This window comes from Salvia hispanica, chromosome 1 (genome assembly GCF_023119035.1).
Source record: "Salvia hispanica cultivar TCC Black 2014 chromosome 1, UniMelb_Shisp_WGS_1.0, whole genome shotgun sequence".
Lineage (NCBI taxonomy): Eukaryota > Viridiplantae > Streptophyta > Magnoliopsida > Lamiales > Lamiaceae > Salvia > Salvia hispanica.
Genome location: NC_062965.1, coordinates 44,197,681 through 44,214,832, shown reverse-complemented (window position 1 = coordinate 44,214,832; position 17,152 = coordinate 44,197,681). Strand labels below are relative to the sequence as shown.

Below are 17,152 nucleotides of genomic sequence, written 5' to 3'. Positions count from 1 at the left end.
GAGTCTTTAATCAGCTTGATGTTTTGTCATGAAAAGAAAAGGAAATCACGAAATAAAATGAAGAAATGGGGTAATGGATCGGCCCATCTTAGCTTGTGGTTGGGCTTTGGATGCGTAATGGGCTTTGTGGATTTTCTATACATTATATAAGTTGATTTTCTAGCTAACTTGTACAGATAATAGGTAGAGCCTAGAGTAGTTGGACTTGCATATGAAATTTATGCCTCAAAAAGATGAAGTCATCAACCTATAAATTATTGGAGGCTGGTTAAATGTTATGCATTTACTATGAAGCATCATCAGAATCTAAATATCATCACTCGTGCTCAATACTAATGAATTTCAGATCAAGTGGCAGTTTCCCTGCTGAATTGCTTCTGTAACAAGCAAACCCTCTACCTTTTTTTTTTCTCACCGAAGACAAAACCAAATCCTATTTCACATACTAGTAGCTTTATTCCATAAATGCACTGAATTTGTGAAATTCATCCTTGCGTCATCCTCAATTTAATTAATGTAACACCCGCTTTTAATATTACCTTTTTACGTTAAGATTTTTGTTTTGAGAAGAGCGAGTGATACACCTTGAGTAACTACCATCTTTGTTTTGATTGGTGGCGATTGGAAATAGTGAATGATTAAATGGTTGTTGGTTAATCGTGTGGTGAAAGTAGTCAACGAGAATGACGTGTGATTCGTCGATGGAAAATTTGGGCGATCGTTTTCAAGTACTTGGAATAACGCCAAAGTACTAAAATAAAACACCACAATTTAATCAATGTTCTAAAATTAAATATTTGGGCCTATTATTTAAAAATCTGCAGTCAAATCCTTAGGGAGTGTAGGTATTGGTGAAGAAACGTGTATCTAACATAAATTCTTCCTTCTCCTAAACCCCTACTACACGTTTCTTCACCAATACCTACACTCCCTAAAATCTCTCCAACAACCAAATAAATCAATATCTATCAGTTTTTGGTGTATAAATATTCCACATTCACGATTCTTTCACATCCAAGTAAAATCTGTGAGAAACCTACTGCAGTTCTTCTTCTCCATTCTAATAAAGGTATAATTTTTACCTTCAATTCAGTGCATACAAATTCTGTAGATATTAAATCCATAGCACCATATTTTCTTGTCACAGTGGAGAGGATTAATCGATTAACCTGTGAATCCAAATTTTCGCAGCAAATCCAATTTGGTCTCTTCATTCCAAAGGTATACTCCCTAATGTTAGAAATCCCCTGCTATCTAACATTCAAACATTCACATTAGATCACGGGTCGAAGCTGGAGTATATTGTTTGAATGTTTCTGCAACTTGTTGAAAGACACTCTGCGCCCAAAGATTCGATCTTTAACGCGTTTGAAACTGTCTTTGCTTGTCTTCAATTCAATTCCTGGAAATATTTCTGTCTGACCATTAATAAGTGAAATCAAACAAATAGAATTCTTTAACAAAAGATTAAGAATGAAATAAAAGGGAGAGAGAACTTACCGTTGGGACTAGCAGCGCCATCGACGGTCGCTGGTAATGGGGAAGAAGAAGAGATGGGAGTTGGGATTTGTTTCTGGTTTGTGTTTTGTAGAAGAATGGAACAGAGTGGGAGAGCTGCTGTGTTGAGAAAGAGAAAGAGGTGTTAAAGTAGAGTTGAGAGTTGATGGAGAGACGTGTAACTTGGGAGTATTTATGTTGAATTCTTTTAATTAGTGACTTTATTCATTTAGTGTTGGGAAGGGAGTATTTACGTGTTGATGGATGGGAGTATACTATTTAAATAATTCTCTTTTTCTTTTTAAGTATAGACTGTGATGTGAGAGTATATTACTACATATGTTGCTGATTCCTTTTCCTTATTTTAGTTTTAATGGCTTTTGTACTACTAATTACTGAATATTATTTGAGGGGAGGCCTAATTAGATTAGCGTGTAGTAGTTTTAAAAGGGGTATATACACGGAGGTGATTGGGAGTATTTATGTTCTTTTCGTTTAATTGTTTTGCAATGTATTGGATATAGAGTATATATGTGTAGTGTTGAGGGAGTAATTTATTAGTATTGCTTTGATGTGTTGAAAAATTAAATAATAAAAAAAAGAGTGAGACAGATGCGTTGGTGACGAGTGGGAGTGTAGTTTTTTTTGCTACTGTTTTGTTTAGTTGATGGGTCTGAGTCTTTAAATTATGAGTTTATTTTAGAACGAGTTTGAGATATGTGGTTTTTCTAAGAAAAGATAAAAGGATAATTTGAGCACACACATGGATGCATGCATTTTTAAAACTGCTTTCAATTATGCAAAGTCTAATTTTTTTGCATATTATGTTATTTCAAAAAAGGGTTATTTCAAAAAAGGGTGAACTTGTGCACGATGTTAGCGGTTGGAGAAGAAAATTGATTGAGGAGTTAAGCTTTTGAAGTGGGCTTTCGTTTTAAATAAGGACTATGTCCCAAATATTTTTACTATGTGAAAGAAGGTGAAAAATGTTTGTCTTGCCATGTTTTGTATTTGAATGAACCTATCTGAAGTGGCTATGCCATGTATTGTTAACGAATTCGGGTCCCAGTAGGGCCGCAAACCCTGCTCGGACTGGTGTACACCCAGTAGATCGTGCGCTATCTCATTGGAGTTGGCCGGTCTAGTGACTTGGTTCGTGGCCACGTTCCTTGTCATGTAGTTCAGATATGGTGATGGTGGATGTGGATGGAAAATGGTTGCGCAACCGATCTTTACGGAAAATATGTTTTTAGTGTACTTGGGTTCTTTTAATTAAAACCCCCAAGATCACTCGTTTATGGCTTGACAAACTGTATTTTGGCATGTGTCCACTGAGTGCATCAAGTACTCAGCCCTGCATATTGTTTTTCTTAATGTGCAGATTGAGCGGCGATGGATGTGGAGGATGTTGAGCAGAGTTGTTGGAAATTTATATCTTGTTTGGTTGTTGGATTTGTCGGGTCTTCATACTCGGCATTTTTCCATGTCTTGACGCTTCCGGTAAAATCCTAAATTTCCTTTGGACTGTTTTATCATTGGGTCTTATTATGCGAAGTTAGTTTTGTGGAGTCAGTATTCGAGTTTGTTTTAAGTTTCTTAGTTAATCTTTTGTTTTGGTCGTGTATATTTCGTTGTTCCCTTTTTCTTGCCCGCTTCTTTAACCCTCCCCTAATCGCGATCAACCATGTTTTCTATCCTTAGAAAATGCGGGTATGACAATTAAGCAGGTGAATATGTATCTGAATTCATAAATAGTAACCATTAACACGTAAACTCTATTTCAGGAGAACATGGTTGCAGAATTTGAGCCCTCCTTTTTTAGAGCGACCACACTTTTCCATCATCATCATCATCATCATCATCATCATCATCATCATCATCATCATCATCATCATCATCATCATCATCATCATCATCATCATCATCATCATCATCATCATCATCATCATCATCATCATCATCATCATCATCACACTCGTGTCTTGATTTTGATACGAGTAGAAAATAATTGAGTTTTTCATTTGTCCATTCCTAATTATTACCTATGTTTATTATCTAAGTCAACTTCCGTGCCATAGCATTGTTGTTGTCTTTAATTAGGTTGGTTGAGTGAAAATACATGTTTTACTATAGTCTATAATTAACATTCTTCATATTCTATTTTGTGTAAATGTTAATTGGGGTTGACGGGGCCATGTAGACAATTTCTTTAGCTAATCTTATAAACTACTCCGTCTGTTCCATTAAATATGAAACATTTGGTTTTCGCTACGGGATTTTATATAGTATTGTTTTGTAATGAAGAGAGAAGAGAAAGTAGAGAGAGTGTTATTTTCATTTTTAGAAATGTTTTATTTTTAATGGAACAACCTAAAAAGGAAAACGTTTCATTTCTAATGGGACAGATGGATCGAGTATATTAAAAAGTTATCTAAACTGAGTATTTTGGAGTTTTATCAGCTACAATATTAGTCTATGTCATTGTATACACGCAATATCAAAGAACTAAACAATCTTCCATAGTTTATAATGAAATGTGAATTCAATCTGGGTTGAAAAAAGTGAAGGACAAATTTTATCATGAGCCAAGTTGCGAGAAGAAATCATGAAATTTGATCAAAGTCAGATTTGTCTCGCAACTTTAAAAATTATAAGTAGAATTTTTTATAATTATCAAATAAAATTTGGTTCCCCACATGTAATATACATATATTAAGGTGTTTCAATAAAATGATATTGTGTTCTTTATAAATACACTATATCGTTTTTAGCTTACTGGTATTGATGTGCACATATTATTTTCCACAATATATAATAATTTTATTTAAAGTATTTATCATGAGATGATTGTGAATCTAATTTTATAGAGTACTGACTTTTATGATCGATATTTAAAATTGTGACAAAAATCAAAATTTAACAAAAATTTAAGATCGATATTGTTTAGACCAATGAATAATTACTTTAACTGATTACTTTGGGTTGCATCATGCGAACAAAGTATTGGCTTAAGTTGAATTATTTTCTAAATCACGTTTTGTACTATTATTCAAATCAAATATTAATGCTTCATTTGTGCATTAGACTAATAATTAACTACGGTAGTGAAATCATATTCGTTTCAGAAGTTGTGATAATTCTGGCGGTATATTTCATTATGATAAAACGTTTTTATCATTAATTGCGCTATTAAGACCATCTCCAAGGTGGGTACACTAAAACTTAAAATGGGATAGGTATTTAGCTCCAATAGTACTTAACAACCAATCTCATTTTTTGTTTTTGAGAAAAAAATACCTATCTTTAAGTTTACACTAAACTAAAACCTAAAAGTTTTTCAAATTTTGTAAGTAAAAAAGGTATAATGCAGAGAATATTCTTTTAAGTTTGAGTTTAGTGTAAATAGTTGGAGTAAAATCATATTTGATGTGTCATTTACACTAAAATGGGTTTGAGTTTAGTGTAAATAGTTGAAGATGCTCTAAGAACAGCGGCAACGCAATTAAGAACAAGGGGGTACAATTGTACCCCCAAAACCACAAATAGCCTAGTGGTAAAATGCCCATATATCAAATAGGAGAACCCATATTCGAATCCCATCAAGTGCCTTTTCTACAAAGATGTCTAGTTTTTTTGTTTTAATTTGTTACTACTATTACGTAGGGCTGGCAATTTTTGGTACGACACGATAACATGACACGAACCCGCACGAAATTAATGGGTATGTGTCAAAGGTTATTACGTTCGTATCCTTATCGTGTCGACGCGATAACGACACGAAAACTTCGTGTCGTGTTCGTGTTACATGTTAAGAAATAATATTAATATATTATAATTATTTTATTTAGTTTAAAATTTAAAAATTTAAAATTAAAATTTAAAATTTAATATTAGAAATAATATTAATATATTATAATATTATTATTATAGTGTCGTTATTGTGTCGTGTCATATATGTTGTTATCGTGTCGTGTTGACCCGAAGTGGTTCGTGTCGTTAATGGGTTCGTGTCGTGTTCGTGTCTGAGGGTAGTGGGTCGTGTTCGTGTTCGTGTTTAGAGTTTTCTTAAAGGGTGGTCGTGTTCGTGTTTGTTGTTATTGTGTCGTGTCTAGGGGTGGATCGATACGATATATCGTATCGAAAATGTTGTATCGTGTTTCGTATCGAAAATATCGATATGATAGAATTTCATATCGTTATCGTATCGAAAGTTTCGATATATCGAACTTTCGATATGGATAATATCAATATCGTTATCGTATCTATATTTCGATATATCATAAGATCGATACGATATATCGAAATATCGTTATCGTATCGAATACATGTATATCGAATAATATAATTTCAAAACTGAAAAATAACACAAAAATTAATAAAACTTCAACACAATAAAATAAATAGTGTTCTTATTAGGATTTCATATATATATTTTCTAAATATATGAATGAATTAAATGGATTTATATACATTCATAATTTTAAACTTCAATATGTATTGAATTTCAATATGTTTCGATATATATGATATATATCGTATATTCGATATAAAACGATATATCGTGATATAAGGAAATTCATATCGTTATCGTATCGAAAACTTACGATACGATACCATATCGTATCGAAAATTACGATATACCGAAAATTCGATAATTTTTTGATATTTTTCAATACGATACGAGCGATATATCATTTTTTCGGTATTTTTCCCCAGCCCTAGTCGTGTCATTATCGTGTCAACATGATAACGACACAACACACACGATTTTTCACCCCTACTATTAGGTTTTGTTTATGTTCCGCCTCCCTCTGCCTCGTTTTTTTGTTCTTCCTATTATTTCTTATATTTTGTGTTAATTTGCTAAATGTTATACGGTTGTTAAACATTGTATATAATCATTTCTAATTTTTATGGTTTCTAATTAATGTATAATTAAATAAAACAATTTATTATATGTTCTCCCATTTGTTTTTTCACAATAAAACATACTCCGTGGTTGGATATAATTATTTTATTTATGGATTCTTATTATCCTCGTAGAGGAATGATCAAGGTCTAACTAATTTTAAGTGTATAACTAGAGAATAAATCTAAGCCACACATCTTGTTACTCCAATTTAATCTTGTAGGTTAAACAAATTTCCAGATTTTTGTTAAAAATAATAGCCCAAGGGCATTTTTGGAATTAGTATATCAACATGAATTCAATATCTCAAACCCAACGTGATTTCTCCCAAATTCAAAGTGCGATTTCTTCCGAAATTCAAGCGTAGATTTCTTCCAAATTCAAGCGCCGATTTCTTCCAAATTCAAGCGCTGATTTCTTCCAATCTCAACTAAATTTGTTCACATATTCAACGGAATTGTTTTGTGAGATTTCTGAACTAAATTCAGCCAAATTCGTTCACGTTTGATCGCGACGTCGCTTCCCGGTCAGATCGCGACGTCTGGATTCCTTATCACATGGATCCAATTCCGATACATTTATCGAAAGATTATTTCGATCTTGATTCATCTTGAGAGGAAGGAGAAACTAAATCTAAAGGTAATTATCAATTAAGTGTTGTTGCTCAGAATGATTGTGTATGTTGTGAAAAGACGTTAGAGTGAAGTATATGTGATTAACAGTGAAGTAAATATGCTCAATATGCGTTGTAGTGTAGTAGATATGCTTTATAGTGAGTAAATATGCTCTATCTTGAATTAAATATTGTTTGTAGTGAAGTAAATATGATGTTTATACGGATATTTGATATTTCAGTAAACAATATTGTTTAGTTTACTGTTTTTCATTTTAGTGAAGTATATTGTGCATATAGTGAACTATATATGCTCACAGTGAAGTATATTGAGCATTTAGTGAACTGCAATATGCTTACAGAATTGTATTGAGCATGTCTTATGTACTTTTTTTTTCATTTCAGTGATGAATATTGAGCATATAGTGATGTATATTGCACATTTAGTGAACTAGTATATGTTTATAGTGATGTATATTTATGCATGCTTATATAGTGTAGTAACTCTTGTGTACAGTGATATAAAACTGCTCTATAGTGAAGCAAATATGCTCTGCAGTGAAGTAAATTAATAGTCAACATAATATTGAATTTAATTGAAACGGATGAGCTTTATATTGAACTAAATGACACATACTATGGACTATATCAGTTTCATACAAATGGTCATGAACGCTTGAAGTTTACAATCATTTTTCCACATCTATCTCCATGTTGTTGCTACATTCTTCATAATGCTTTGATGTTGTTTCCAAGTTATTCAGTGACTCATGGTTTGTTTCCGACAACATTAATGCGTTGCAATACTTTGCTCTTAACCTTTGGAGTATTTCCTTGCTGCTTCTTTTAGGCAATACATTTTCAATCTTGTTCCCGATCACCATAGTAACAATCATCATATACTTCACTCTAAGGTCTATACACTTCACTGAATTTAGACTAGGCAAAACACTATAAGACATGCATTATATATTCACTACAAAGGTAAAACACTTCACTCTTAGCATTTATTAGTTCACTTGAAGCTCTATACACTATAAGCATGGATCACAAACACTTCACTCTAAGCATAGAATACTTCACTCTAAGCACATGTTACTTCACTAAAATGAAAAAACAGTGCACTATAAGAATGGATCACAGGCACTTCACTCTATGCATGAAATACTTCACTATAAGCATGGAATACTTCACTCTAAGCACATTTTACTTCACTAAAATGATAAAATAGTGCATTATAAGCATGCATCACAAATACTTCACTCTAACCATGGAATACTTCACTCTAAACACATTTTACTTCATCAAAGTGATAAAACAGATCACTAATAACATGCATCACAAACACTTCACTATAACAATGAAATACTTCACTCTAAGCACATTTGACGTCACTGAAATGATAAAATAGTGCACTATAAGAATGGATCACAAACACTTCACTTTATGTATGAAATACTTCACTCTAAGCACATTTTACTTCACTGAAATGAAAAAATAGTGCACTATAAGAATGGATCACAAACACTTCACCCTATGCATGGAATACTTCACTCTAAGCACATTTACCTCACTGAGAGGATAAAATAGTGCACATAAGCATGCATCACAAACACTTCACTCTAAGCACATTTTACTTCACCAAAGTGATAAAACAGATCACTAATAACATGACACATTTTACTTCATTGAAATGATAAAATAGTGCACTATAAGAATGGATCACAAACACTTCACTATATGCATGGAATACTTCACTCTAAGCACATTTTATTTCATAAAATAGTACACTATAAACATGCATCACAAACACTTCACTCTAAGCACATTTTACTTCACTGAAGTGATAAAACAGATCACTAATAACATGCATCACAAACACTTCACTCTAACCATGGAATACATCACTCTAAGCATATTTTACTTCACTAAAGTGATATAACACATCACTATAAGCATGAATCACAAACACTTCACTTTAAGCATGGAATACTTCACTCTAAGCACATTTTACTTCATTAAGATGAAAAAATAGTGCACTATAAGCATGGATCACAAACACTTCAATCTAACCGTAGAATACTTCACTATAAGCATCGTATACTTCATGATAAACAATAAACAACATATTCATCACAATAAACAACATATTCATCACTATAACCATAATTTACTTCACTCAAAGGCCAAGATAGTGAGTGTAAGACCAAAACTGCACAATCACTGTGAGCGCAATAGTTTAGTTCACTATAATCATAATATGACTCTATGTAGAGTTAATATACTTTACTCATATGTCAAAACAGTACACTTATATTTCTACATTCTAGTTCATTGTAAATTGAAATGAATAGGCATAATGCGACTCCATTGTTAACTGACTACATCACTATAAGCATAATATGACTCCATCGTTAAAGTGAAATGCAATGAAAATCGGTTAAATGAATCATTCCTCAAATAAATAAGCCGACGAACTTACGTTTATGAATTGAAGGCAATAGGTATGTTGAATCCAAGGCGACGACGAAATGAGCAACCAAATGGAGGCGACGACGGAATGAGCAACCAATGGAAGCGACGATAGAGTGAATCAATGTTTATGAGTGAGAATTGGTGGAGAATTCGAGCAGAAGAGGAGAACCGATAGAGAATCGATGGAGAATTTGAATAGAAGAGATGACGGGCTGAAGAAAAATTATCCGATTGAGAGAAATTCATGTTTTACCCAGCTTTGTTTGTTAAATGATTATTTTACCCCCGCCTACTTATAGTGAACCAATTCTTGTTTATAGTGAAGTAATTTTCTGGATCAGATTTGAAATCCTAAGCAGAATTTCAGCCCTTGATTTCTTAATCTTGTGGTTGAAATTTATTCTCTAGTTATATACTTAAGGTGTACTTGCCCTATATCACTACTCTATGCTCATATTTGAGATTATATAGAAAATATAAAGTATATTGTTTTATTTTACTAATATTTAAAACTCTTTTTAAACTAAAATAAATTATCTATTATATACATATCTAGAAACCTATATTTTAAAAAGTGATTTTGTAAAAGTAATAATATTAAAAATAATCCATTTTTATATACAATGATTATTTTTATATAAAATGGTTCAATATAATTATTTATCACATTCCTAATATGAATCTATATTTTAAAAAGTGATTTTGTAAAAGTAATAATATTAAAAATAATCCATTTTTATATACAATGATTATTTTATATAAAATGATTCAATATAATTATTTATCACATTCCTTATATGAAATTCTTGGATCCACTGTATAAGAACATAACATTTGAGTTGAGCCATCTTTATGCTTACGTTGACATGATTGAGGCTTTTTGGTTGGTTAGGCTCATGTGATTATATGACCCAACATTATTAATTTATACTTCAAAGAATAAGCTTTTTAATATATATATTTACTTACCCTCGTGTATATTACATTTTTATAATTCTTGATTCCAAACAAACTCTTATCACTAATCGGTTCTTAATCTCTTGTCGGGACAATATTAACGATAGAATCGCCCTAAAATTTCTTATAAAAATTAAATATTGATGTTCTGTCCCATAATGAAGTAACATTGTGACCGGTCCGTATTAAATTATTCACTGAATTTCTATTTTCCTATGTTAAAAAGGAATGCTGATTTTGCAAAATAAATTACTAATTAAAAGTAATCAAATGGGTTGTAATGTCCTGAAAATGGAAAGCAAGAACAGGTGACCCATCCCCACTTAGATCTTTGTCTCCCCTTTTTTTTTATCTTTCACTTAATCTATAGTAACAAAAATGTTACCTTAACACCGGCCAATATCTTAATATTGGTCAAGCTAGCAAAGGTAATATATACACAACATATTTATGACTAATATGTGACAATAATTTATATTCTGTCAATACTTTCACAATTATTTATATTCTGTCAAATATATGACATTGCAAATTAGTTTGCAGGGTGTATTAAAATTAAGTGAACCAGTGTGTAGAAGTCGTGTGATATATCAATGTCACGATCACACTTTACTAAGGATAATAAAACTCGAGAAGTAGTAACTACGGGAGGATTAAAAGAAGAGTATATAGAAAGGAGATTTGGCAATGGATGGATATTCACTTAGAAACAAAGGATAATCAATTTCATAATATTCCCTACTCGTTGGTCACAAAGACTTAAGTGAAAATTTTAGACATCATTAAAGATTAATAAGAGTCAAGAAGTAATGATCAAACATAGACTGGGATAACATTAGCATAATGAAAATAGTTCCGAATACACTTGTACGAAAACATTCATCTCCGAGAGTCCTCACTTAATGCATAAGAAAAAAATTACCGAAACTATGCTCCGCTCTCTCTCGCAATTCAACTTACACATCCAAAATGAATGCATGAATGAATACATTAATATTCAATGAATACATGCTAAAATATACATTCATACTTTAGAATTTTATCACCACCCTTAAATGTATCTTGAATTGTAGTATGTACTAAATCATGTTCCATCAAAAAACAAATACAGTACATAATAAAATTTACTCCCTCCGTCCACGATTAAAAGTCCCATTTCTAAATGGCACGGGTTTTAAGAAATATTAAGAAAAGTGGGTGGAAGAAAGTTAGTGGAATAGGGGTCCCACTTGTATATATTAATTTTAAATGATATGTGAGTGGAATGAGTTAGTGGAATGTGAGGTCTCTTTACCATTTATGGTAATTATGAACCGGGACTCTTATTCGTGGACGGACAAAAATAGAAAAACGGGACTCTTATTCGTGGACGGAGGGAGTATTTATTTAGTACTAACACGATTAGCTAAAGAGAGAAACTAAAAAAGAGGAGAGAAAAATGAATCGACATATGTCACATCTGACGGTAATCGGACGATCTCACAATACGGAAATCAGAAACATCCAAACAGGTATTGTTATAATATAACCATCAGATGTAAACTCTGAATATTTTATTTAATCTAATTATTTAATATGCTTGTAGTATCAAATCAGTGGGAATGAATAAAGGAAAAGGAAAAGGCTGATTTTGGCACTGGATTTTGTTGGGTGGAAGCAGAATCCGTAGTTAATATTCCATGGGTATTGTGGGACAAATGTCTGCTGCTATTTTTCTTCCAACAATTGTACTTGCTATTTTATACATCAATCCCTCTTTCTCTCATTTTTTTCATTCGTTTTAATTTATAAATATTTTATGATATTAATTGTGTGATAATGGTTATCATGGTTGTTTATGCTCTTTTAAATAGCGCATTAAGGAGAAAAAACAGATAAAATCAAGCTGCAAATTTTATACTAGTATTAGTAAGTATATAACTCAAAGCCACTTTTTCAAATGTAGTATTCTTTTATGCCTCTCTTTTAATTTTATTCCATATTTTATGTTAACTGTTATACACGTCGATTATATCACAATTGTCTTATATTTTATGCGTAGGTAATGAAACTGAGGATTTCTGTGAAAGTTCGTGATTCACTTTATGTAATTGATGTATGTTAATAAAGGTCAAATTGTCAGAAAAAACCTAAGTTTATTGAAATCGCAATTTTAAAAATATAATGGAAACATTATAATTTTGGATTTATTCGCATTTTTCTCACATATAAAAAGATGATTTCTTCTCCGCGAGATAATTACTAACAAATCTAATGTTCATGATCTTTTCGGCTGATTTTTAAAATTACCAACGAGAATTTGACTAAAATACGAGTAACAAATTTAACACAAATCACTCAAAAATAAGTGATTTCATCACTAATTTAATATAAATAAGTGATTTCCCTCAAATTTTACACAAATCTAAAGTTGTTTATAGTCTTGGCTCCTTAATCCTCACATGCTTTTTCAAAAGGGTATAACATATTAAGTGGAGTACAACACTTCTTTTTGGACTTAGGTTTTATTCAAGACTTCCCAATAATAGCATGGCTACAACAAAGAGCACAGACTCTCACACAACAAACAAAAAGCAAAAGTTAAGAATGTATACACAAGTAAACTTGAGGTTACTAAAGTAGCATAGAGCCCTCAAATTTTGAGACACTAAAACCATTGATGGTCAAGCTCACCATCCATGTTTTATGGAAAATTTTCATACTAGCCTATATATCCTCTGCACACTACAACAAATATTAGAGTTTCACAGGCACAAGAAAAAAGAATTCAATAAAATGAACTATATACATCATTGATTAATGAAAGAATTGACCTCATAAACAAAAATGTTTTTTGAATGCAATGCTCATTTACAGTTGAAATAGCCATCTTCAATTGGCCATGACTTTCTAATGTATACAAATGTTCCTAGAAGAATTTGAGTTTCAATATGGTGTTCACCATCAACCTACGATATTGAACGAATAAGTTATTATTGCAACGACGAAACTGAGATTTCTAGCCTAATTGCTTGCTTGCTGCATTCTCTACATTTCTTGATGTTTGAAACATTGTGGCAGAGTTTACACTTTTGAAGTGATGCACCATACATTTTTAGCAATGAGTCGAGAATCATCATCACCGTCTCCCTCCATCTCATCTGCAAATACGAGCCAATGTTAGACGAGGACATGACCAATATAGGTGAATGTCAACATAAGTTGTTTATGTAATAGGTTTAGCAAATGAAAGTAGAATGATTGAGCAACGAAAACGAAAAGGGAATCCGAACTCACCTCAAATCATTAAAGGACTCCTAAATCAACCATTGAATAATAGGAACTCCACTCCATGTAAGAGTTGTAAACCTTCTGAAAGAAACCTCCAGGAGATTTTGAGTTTTTTTAGGAGAAAACAACGTACTTGTCGAGGGCAGCAGCTAATCTCATGGTCCAACACAAGATCCAAATGAGCAGAAGAAGCTAAATTTGAATTCCATTTAGAAGAAATTCGATTGAAGATAACCATGTGCATATGGAAGCATTTCTTCAACCTCAACTCTTGAGCTCGAATAAGCCATGTTTTTCTTGATGCGGTTGCGATTGATGGACTCGACTTCTGCCAGAAATATACTGTATACTGGTCTGTGATCGGAAAACCTAGACTCCCCACGAACATATGATAGTTGTTGGAGGCCACGGCCATACCATAATATACGATCACACCACGCTGGTGTTCTTCGTTTCTCTTTTGGATGCATATCTTCACCTGCATACCGGTCAGAATTGTTTGAATATTTGTACGTAGGGGGGAAATATATCCTCCCTTCGTTCCATCCGGTAAAGACTCTCCCATGTCGCAGCTCTACACGAAGCTGTTTTGAAGCACAGAAATCGATCATTATAATGTTTTAAAGGTAAAATGGAAGCTTTGATGAAATTATAGTTTGCTTGCCTGGTCATTATCTAACAAAACTCTCCAGTTCCTCATCTCAACGAGAGCTTTTGCACATCGGTAAGATAGCGCTATTCGGTAATTCAAGTCCCCGAGCCATATGATTCGACTGGAAAAGGGTTTTCAAAATCAAATCAAGAATGAAAAAGTAATTAAAAACATACTGGAAAAATATATGAAGAACTTACTCATGCTCAAGAATTGTTTGAGGAGAGTTCTCGTCACCAACGCCATGAACTCGTGGGAACCGCGTTTTCCTCAGAATCTCCATGACATCGGAATTCCTCCTCAGCTCATCACCATCCTTTTCTCCAGAGGTCAAATGGCTACAAATGAAGCAGAAGCTCGTTTGGTGCAAAGACAAGCTAATAGATATCGAACCCTGCCAAAACACACAATAAGACTTTGCCTTTTGCTTTAACTACAAAAGTAGTCTCATTCTTGAATTCAACAACCATACCTTGTTTCCAAGATACCCCATCAAGCCTCTACCGACACACGAGACCTTCAGATTCCGTACTGCGTCTCTTAGATCCCTCTTGACCCAAACAGTGAGAAAAATCCCCACCATTTGCTTGCTTGCAACCAAGCAATACCTCGACTGAACAGGACCCCTGTCTCTATCCTCCATAGAAGCAGAACCATTGTATGGAATGGACGAGGAATAAGTACAATGGGACTCACTCAATCCGTTATTATCATCATCTGAGGAGCAATCCCACCTCCCATTCGGATCGTAACAGTAATCACTTGGCCTACTACGGCCGTAGATAGCTCTATCGCAGACACTGTATCTACGATCAAGCCTTGGTTGGGACATCGAGCTGTCATCCTCGACCACCCTCATGCTATGGCTCAATGACTGGAAGGAACGGCGGTGGAAGAAAGAGGAAGCATTCTCCCTGTTGGATCCTTCAAAATCATCATCTAACTCAACTATAGGGTCAGGCACCGGTGAAGGAGTGCGACAGTTGCCACTACTCCCCGGTAGACTATTCAGCGTTTCTCGAATAAGTGCCAGCCATTTCCTAGCAGGGCCATTATCCTCTGTGCCCAAAACATTACCAGCGTTTAAAGGGACAATTTCTTGAAACCTTAAATAAAATTTGAAAACAACCCTTCATCAATACTACGAAGCAGCAATCAATACAAACACAAAAAGAAGACGATTTTCGACTGACTCAAACTCACCCTAGGACATAAACATCCGCTGGAGGCGAAGTGTGCAGCCATTCTTCAAGATTTAGATAACTAGGTGGAGATTTCCCAGCCACATTCCATGTTGCCACAAAGATTCTGATACATAAATATAAAGGCATTATGCATAGTAAAGTGATAAGTGATGAAACACACAAACTTAGAATTCAAAAACACACACCTAGAGTTATGCACATCTGTGAGCTGGGAGGCCTCAAGATCAATCTTACTTCTTCGGAGACGATCTGAGGTTCGTCTACCTGATCTCTCTACTAAACCAAATAGGAGAAAGTAAGCAAACACAAATCTCAAAACAAGAAAGGAACTTTTTTTTTAAAATGCTTGCAAAGATTAATAATGGCCAGTAATGATATACAGTGGTCCTAAAGGGAAAACCAGTTGTGTCTGAACCTGTTTTGCTTTTCTTGATAGTGCATGCCTCCTCCCTCTCTCTGAAATTGTTCCTCCATTCTTCATCAACACCTGAAAAAGCAAAAACATACTTCAAAAAAAGGTTTTTAAAGTCATCAACTGTTGCAGCATATGACCCACATTTGCACGAAACCAAAACATAATTCTTTATTTTTGGAAAAAAGGGATAGCTTGAAATAAATATAGGTAACTACAGAGATATGATGCAGAATGTGAAAAAAAAAAAAGGCTCAGCAGATTGGAGATATCAGAAATCTCTGCAGCAATCTAAAACTGTGATTCAACACACCAATTGCACATGAGCACCTTCTATTTAATCTTAAAAATGTCAGAGAAATAAAAAAGATTCCATTTTTCCTTCTTCAGAGACCCAAATTAGATTTACCATGAACATTTTTTTACCTCCGGAAATGATGTCATCAGCGTGAAAATCCTCAGTTTTGCCTTTGATGTTGAGCCATTTCTTCACCAATGTCTTCGGCCATGAAAACTTAATATCAAGAAACAGAAATTTATAGAAAAATTAATCAGAAATCTTGAAAAAATCATCAATGCAGTAATGGTTTCTTCTTCAAAGATGCAAACCTTGCTTTTCTTGGAGTTCCCATTTCTCATTGTTTCCACCGATTCATATATGATTGAACACTTTCTCCACTCTCGGAATCAAAGGGTCTAAAAAAGATGGGATTTTTAGGTGAGAAAACTGAATAAAAATAATGCAGCAGTGGAAATCAGGCGCTCGTGCAAGTCAGTTTTTTGGAAATCGAATTTTCAATTGAAGAATTTAAGAAGTTGGTTGTATTTTTTGAATCCGAGAAGGAGAAAAGGAAATGAAGGCAAAATCAAGAAAGTGAGGAGAGGAGTGAGATAGTGAGGGTTGTGAATTTAGAGACAGGAAAATTGCAGTAAGTACTACACAATGACTTATAAAGAATGGGAATTTGTATTGAAATTTATGTGTATTCTCTCCTCAAAAATCTCGTTATGAGCACAGAGAAAAGTATCTAAAATTTCATGAGAATAAAGTGCAGAGAGGGGAGAAACAGGGGTACCAAAAAAAAATGTTTTGAAAAACACGTACACATATATACACACAGTGAAGGGCCCTGAGTTAAATATAAAAATATAAAAAATAATG

At 33.3% G+C, this 17,152-nt stretch overlaps 1 protein-coding gene across 2 annotated transcripts; it reads right to left on the bottom strand.

Annotated features, from left to right (window-relative positions):
- Nucleotides 1-13,217: 13,217 nt before the first annotated feature.
- Nucleotides 13,218-17,020, bottom strand: LOC125216465 (type I inositol polyphosphate 5-phosphatase 4). Of its 2 annotated transcripts, none has more exons than XM_048118181.1 (10): nt 16,600-17,020; nt 16,417-16,504; nt 15,994-16,065; nt 15,764-15,854; nt 15,577-15,681; nt 14,846-15,479; nt 14,574-14,767; nt 14,386-14,494; nt 13,728-14,305; nt 13,218-13,591 (listed from the first exon to the last, which is right to left on the bottom strand). In XM_048118181.1, exons 1-9 carry the CDS (start codon nt 16,627-16,629, stop codon nt 13,931-13,933), a joined length of 1,698 nt encoding a protein of 565 aa, XP_047974138.1. In that variant the 5' UTR covers nt 16,630-17,020; the 3' UTR covers nt 13,218-13,591; nt 13,728-13,930. The 2 variants fall into 2 exon arrangements, with proteins under 2 accessions (XP_047974138.1, XP_047974144.1); XM_048118187.1 differs by having other exon boundaries at nt 15,764-15,851.
- Nucleotides 17,021-17,152: the final 132 nt, after the last annotated feature.

Coding starts and splice junctions, on each gene's coding strand:
- LOC125216465 (XM_048118181.1), bottom strand. CDS start 16,629: ATGAGAAATGGGAACTCCAAGAAAAGCAAG. Junction 14,768..14,845: donor TGGGGTATCTTGGAAACAAG/GTATGGTTGTTG, acceptor GTGTTTTGGCAG/GGTTCGATATCTATTAGCTT. Junction 14,495..14,573: donor CAAACAATTCTTGAGCATGA/GTAAGTTCTTCA, acceptor ACCCTTTTCCAG/TCGAATCATATGGCTCGGGG.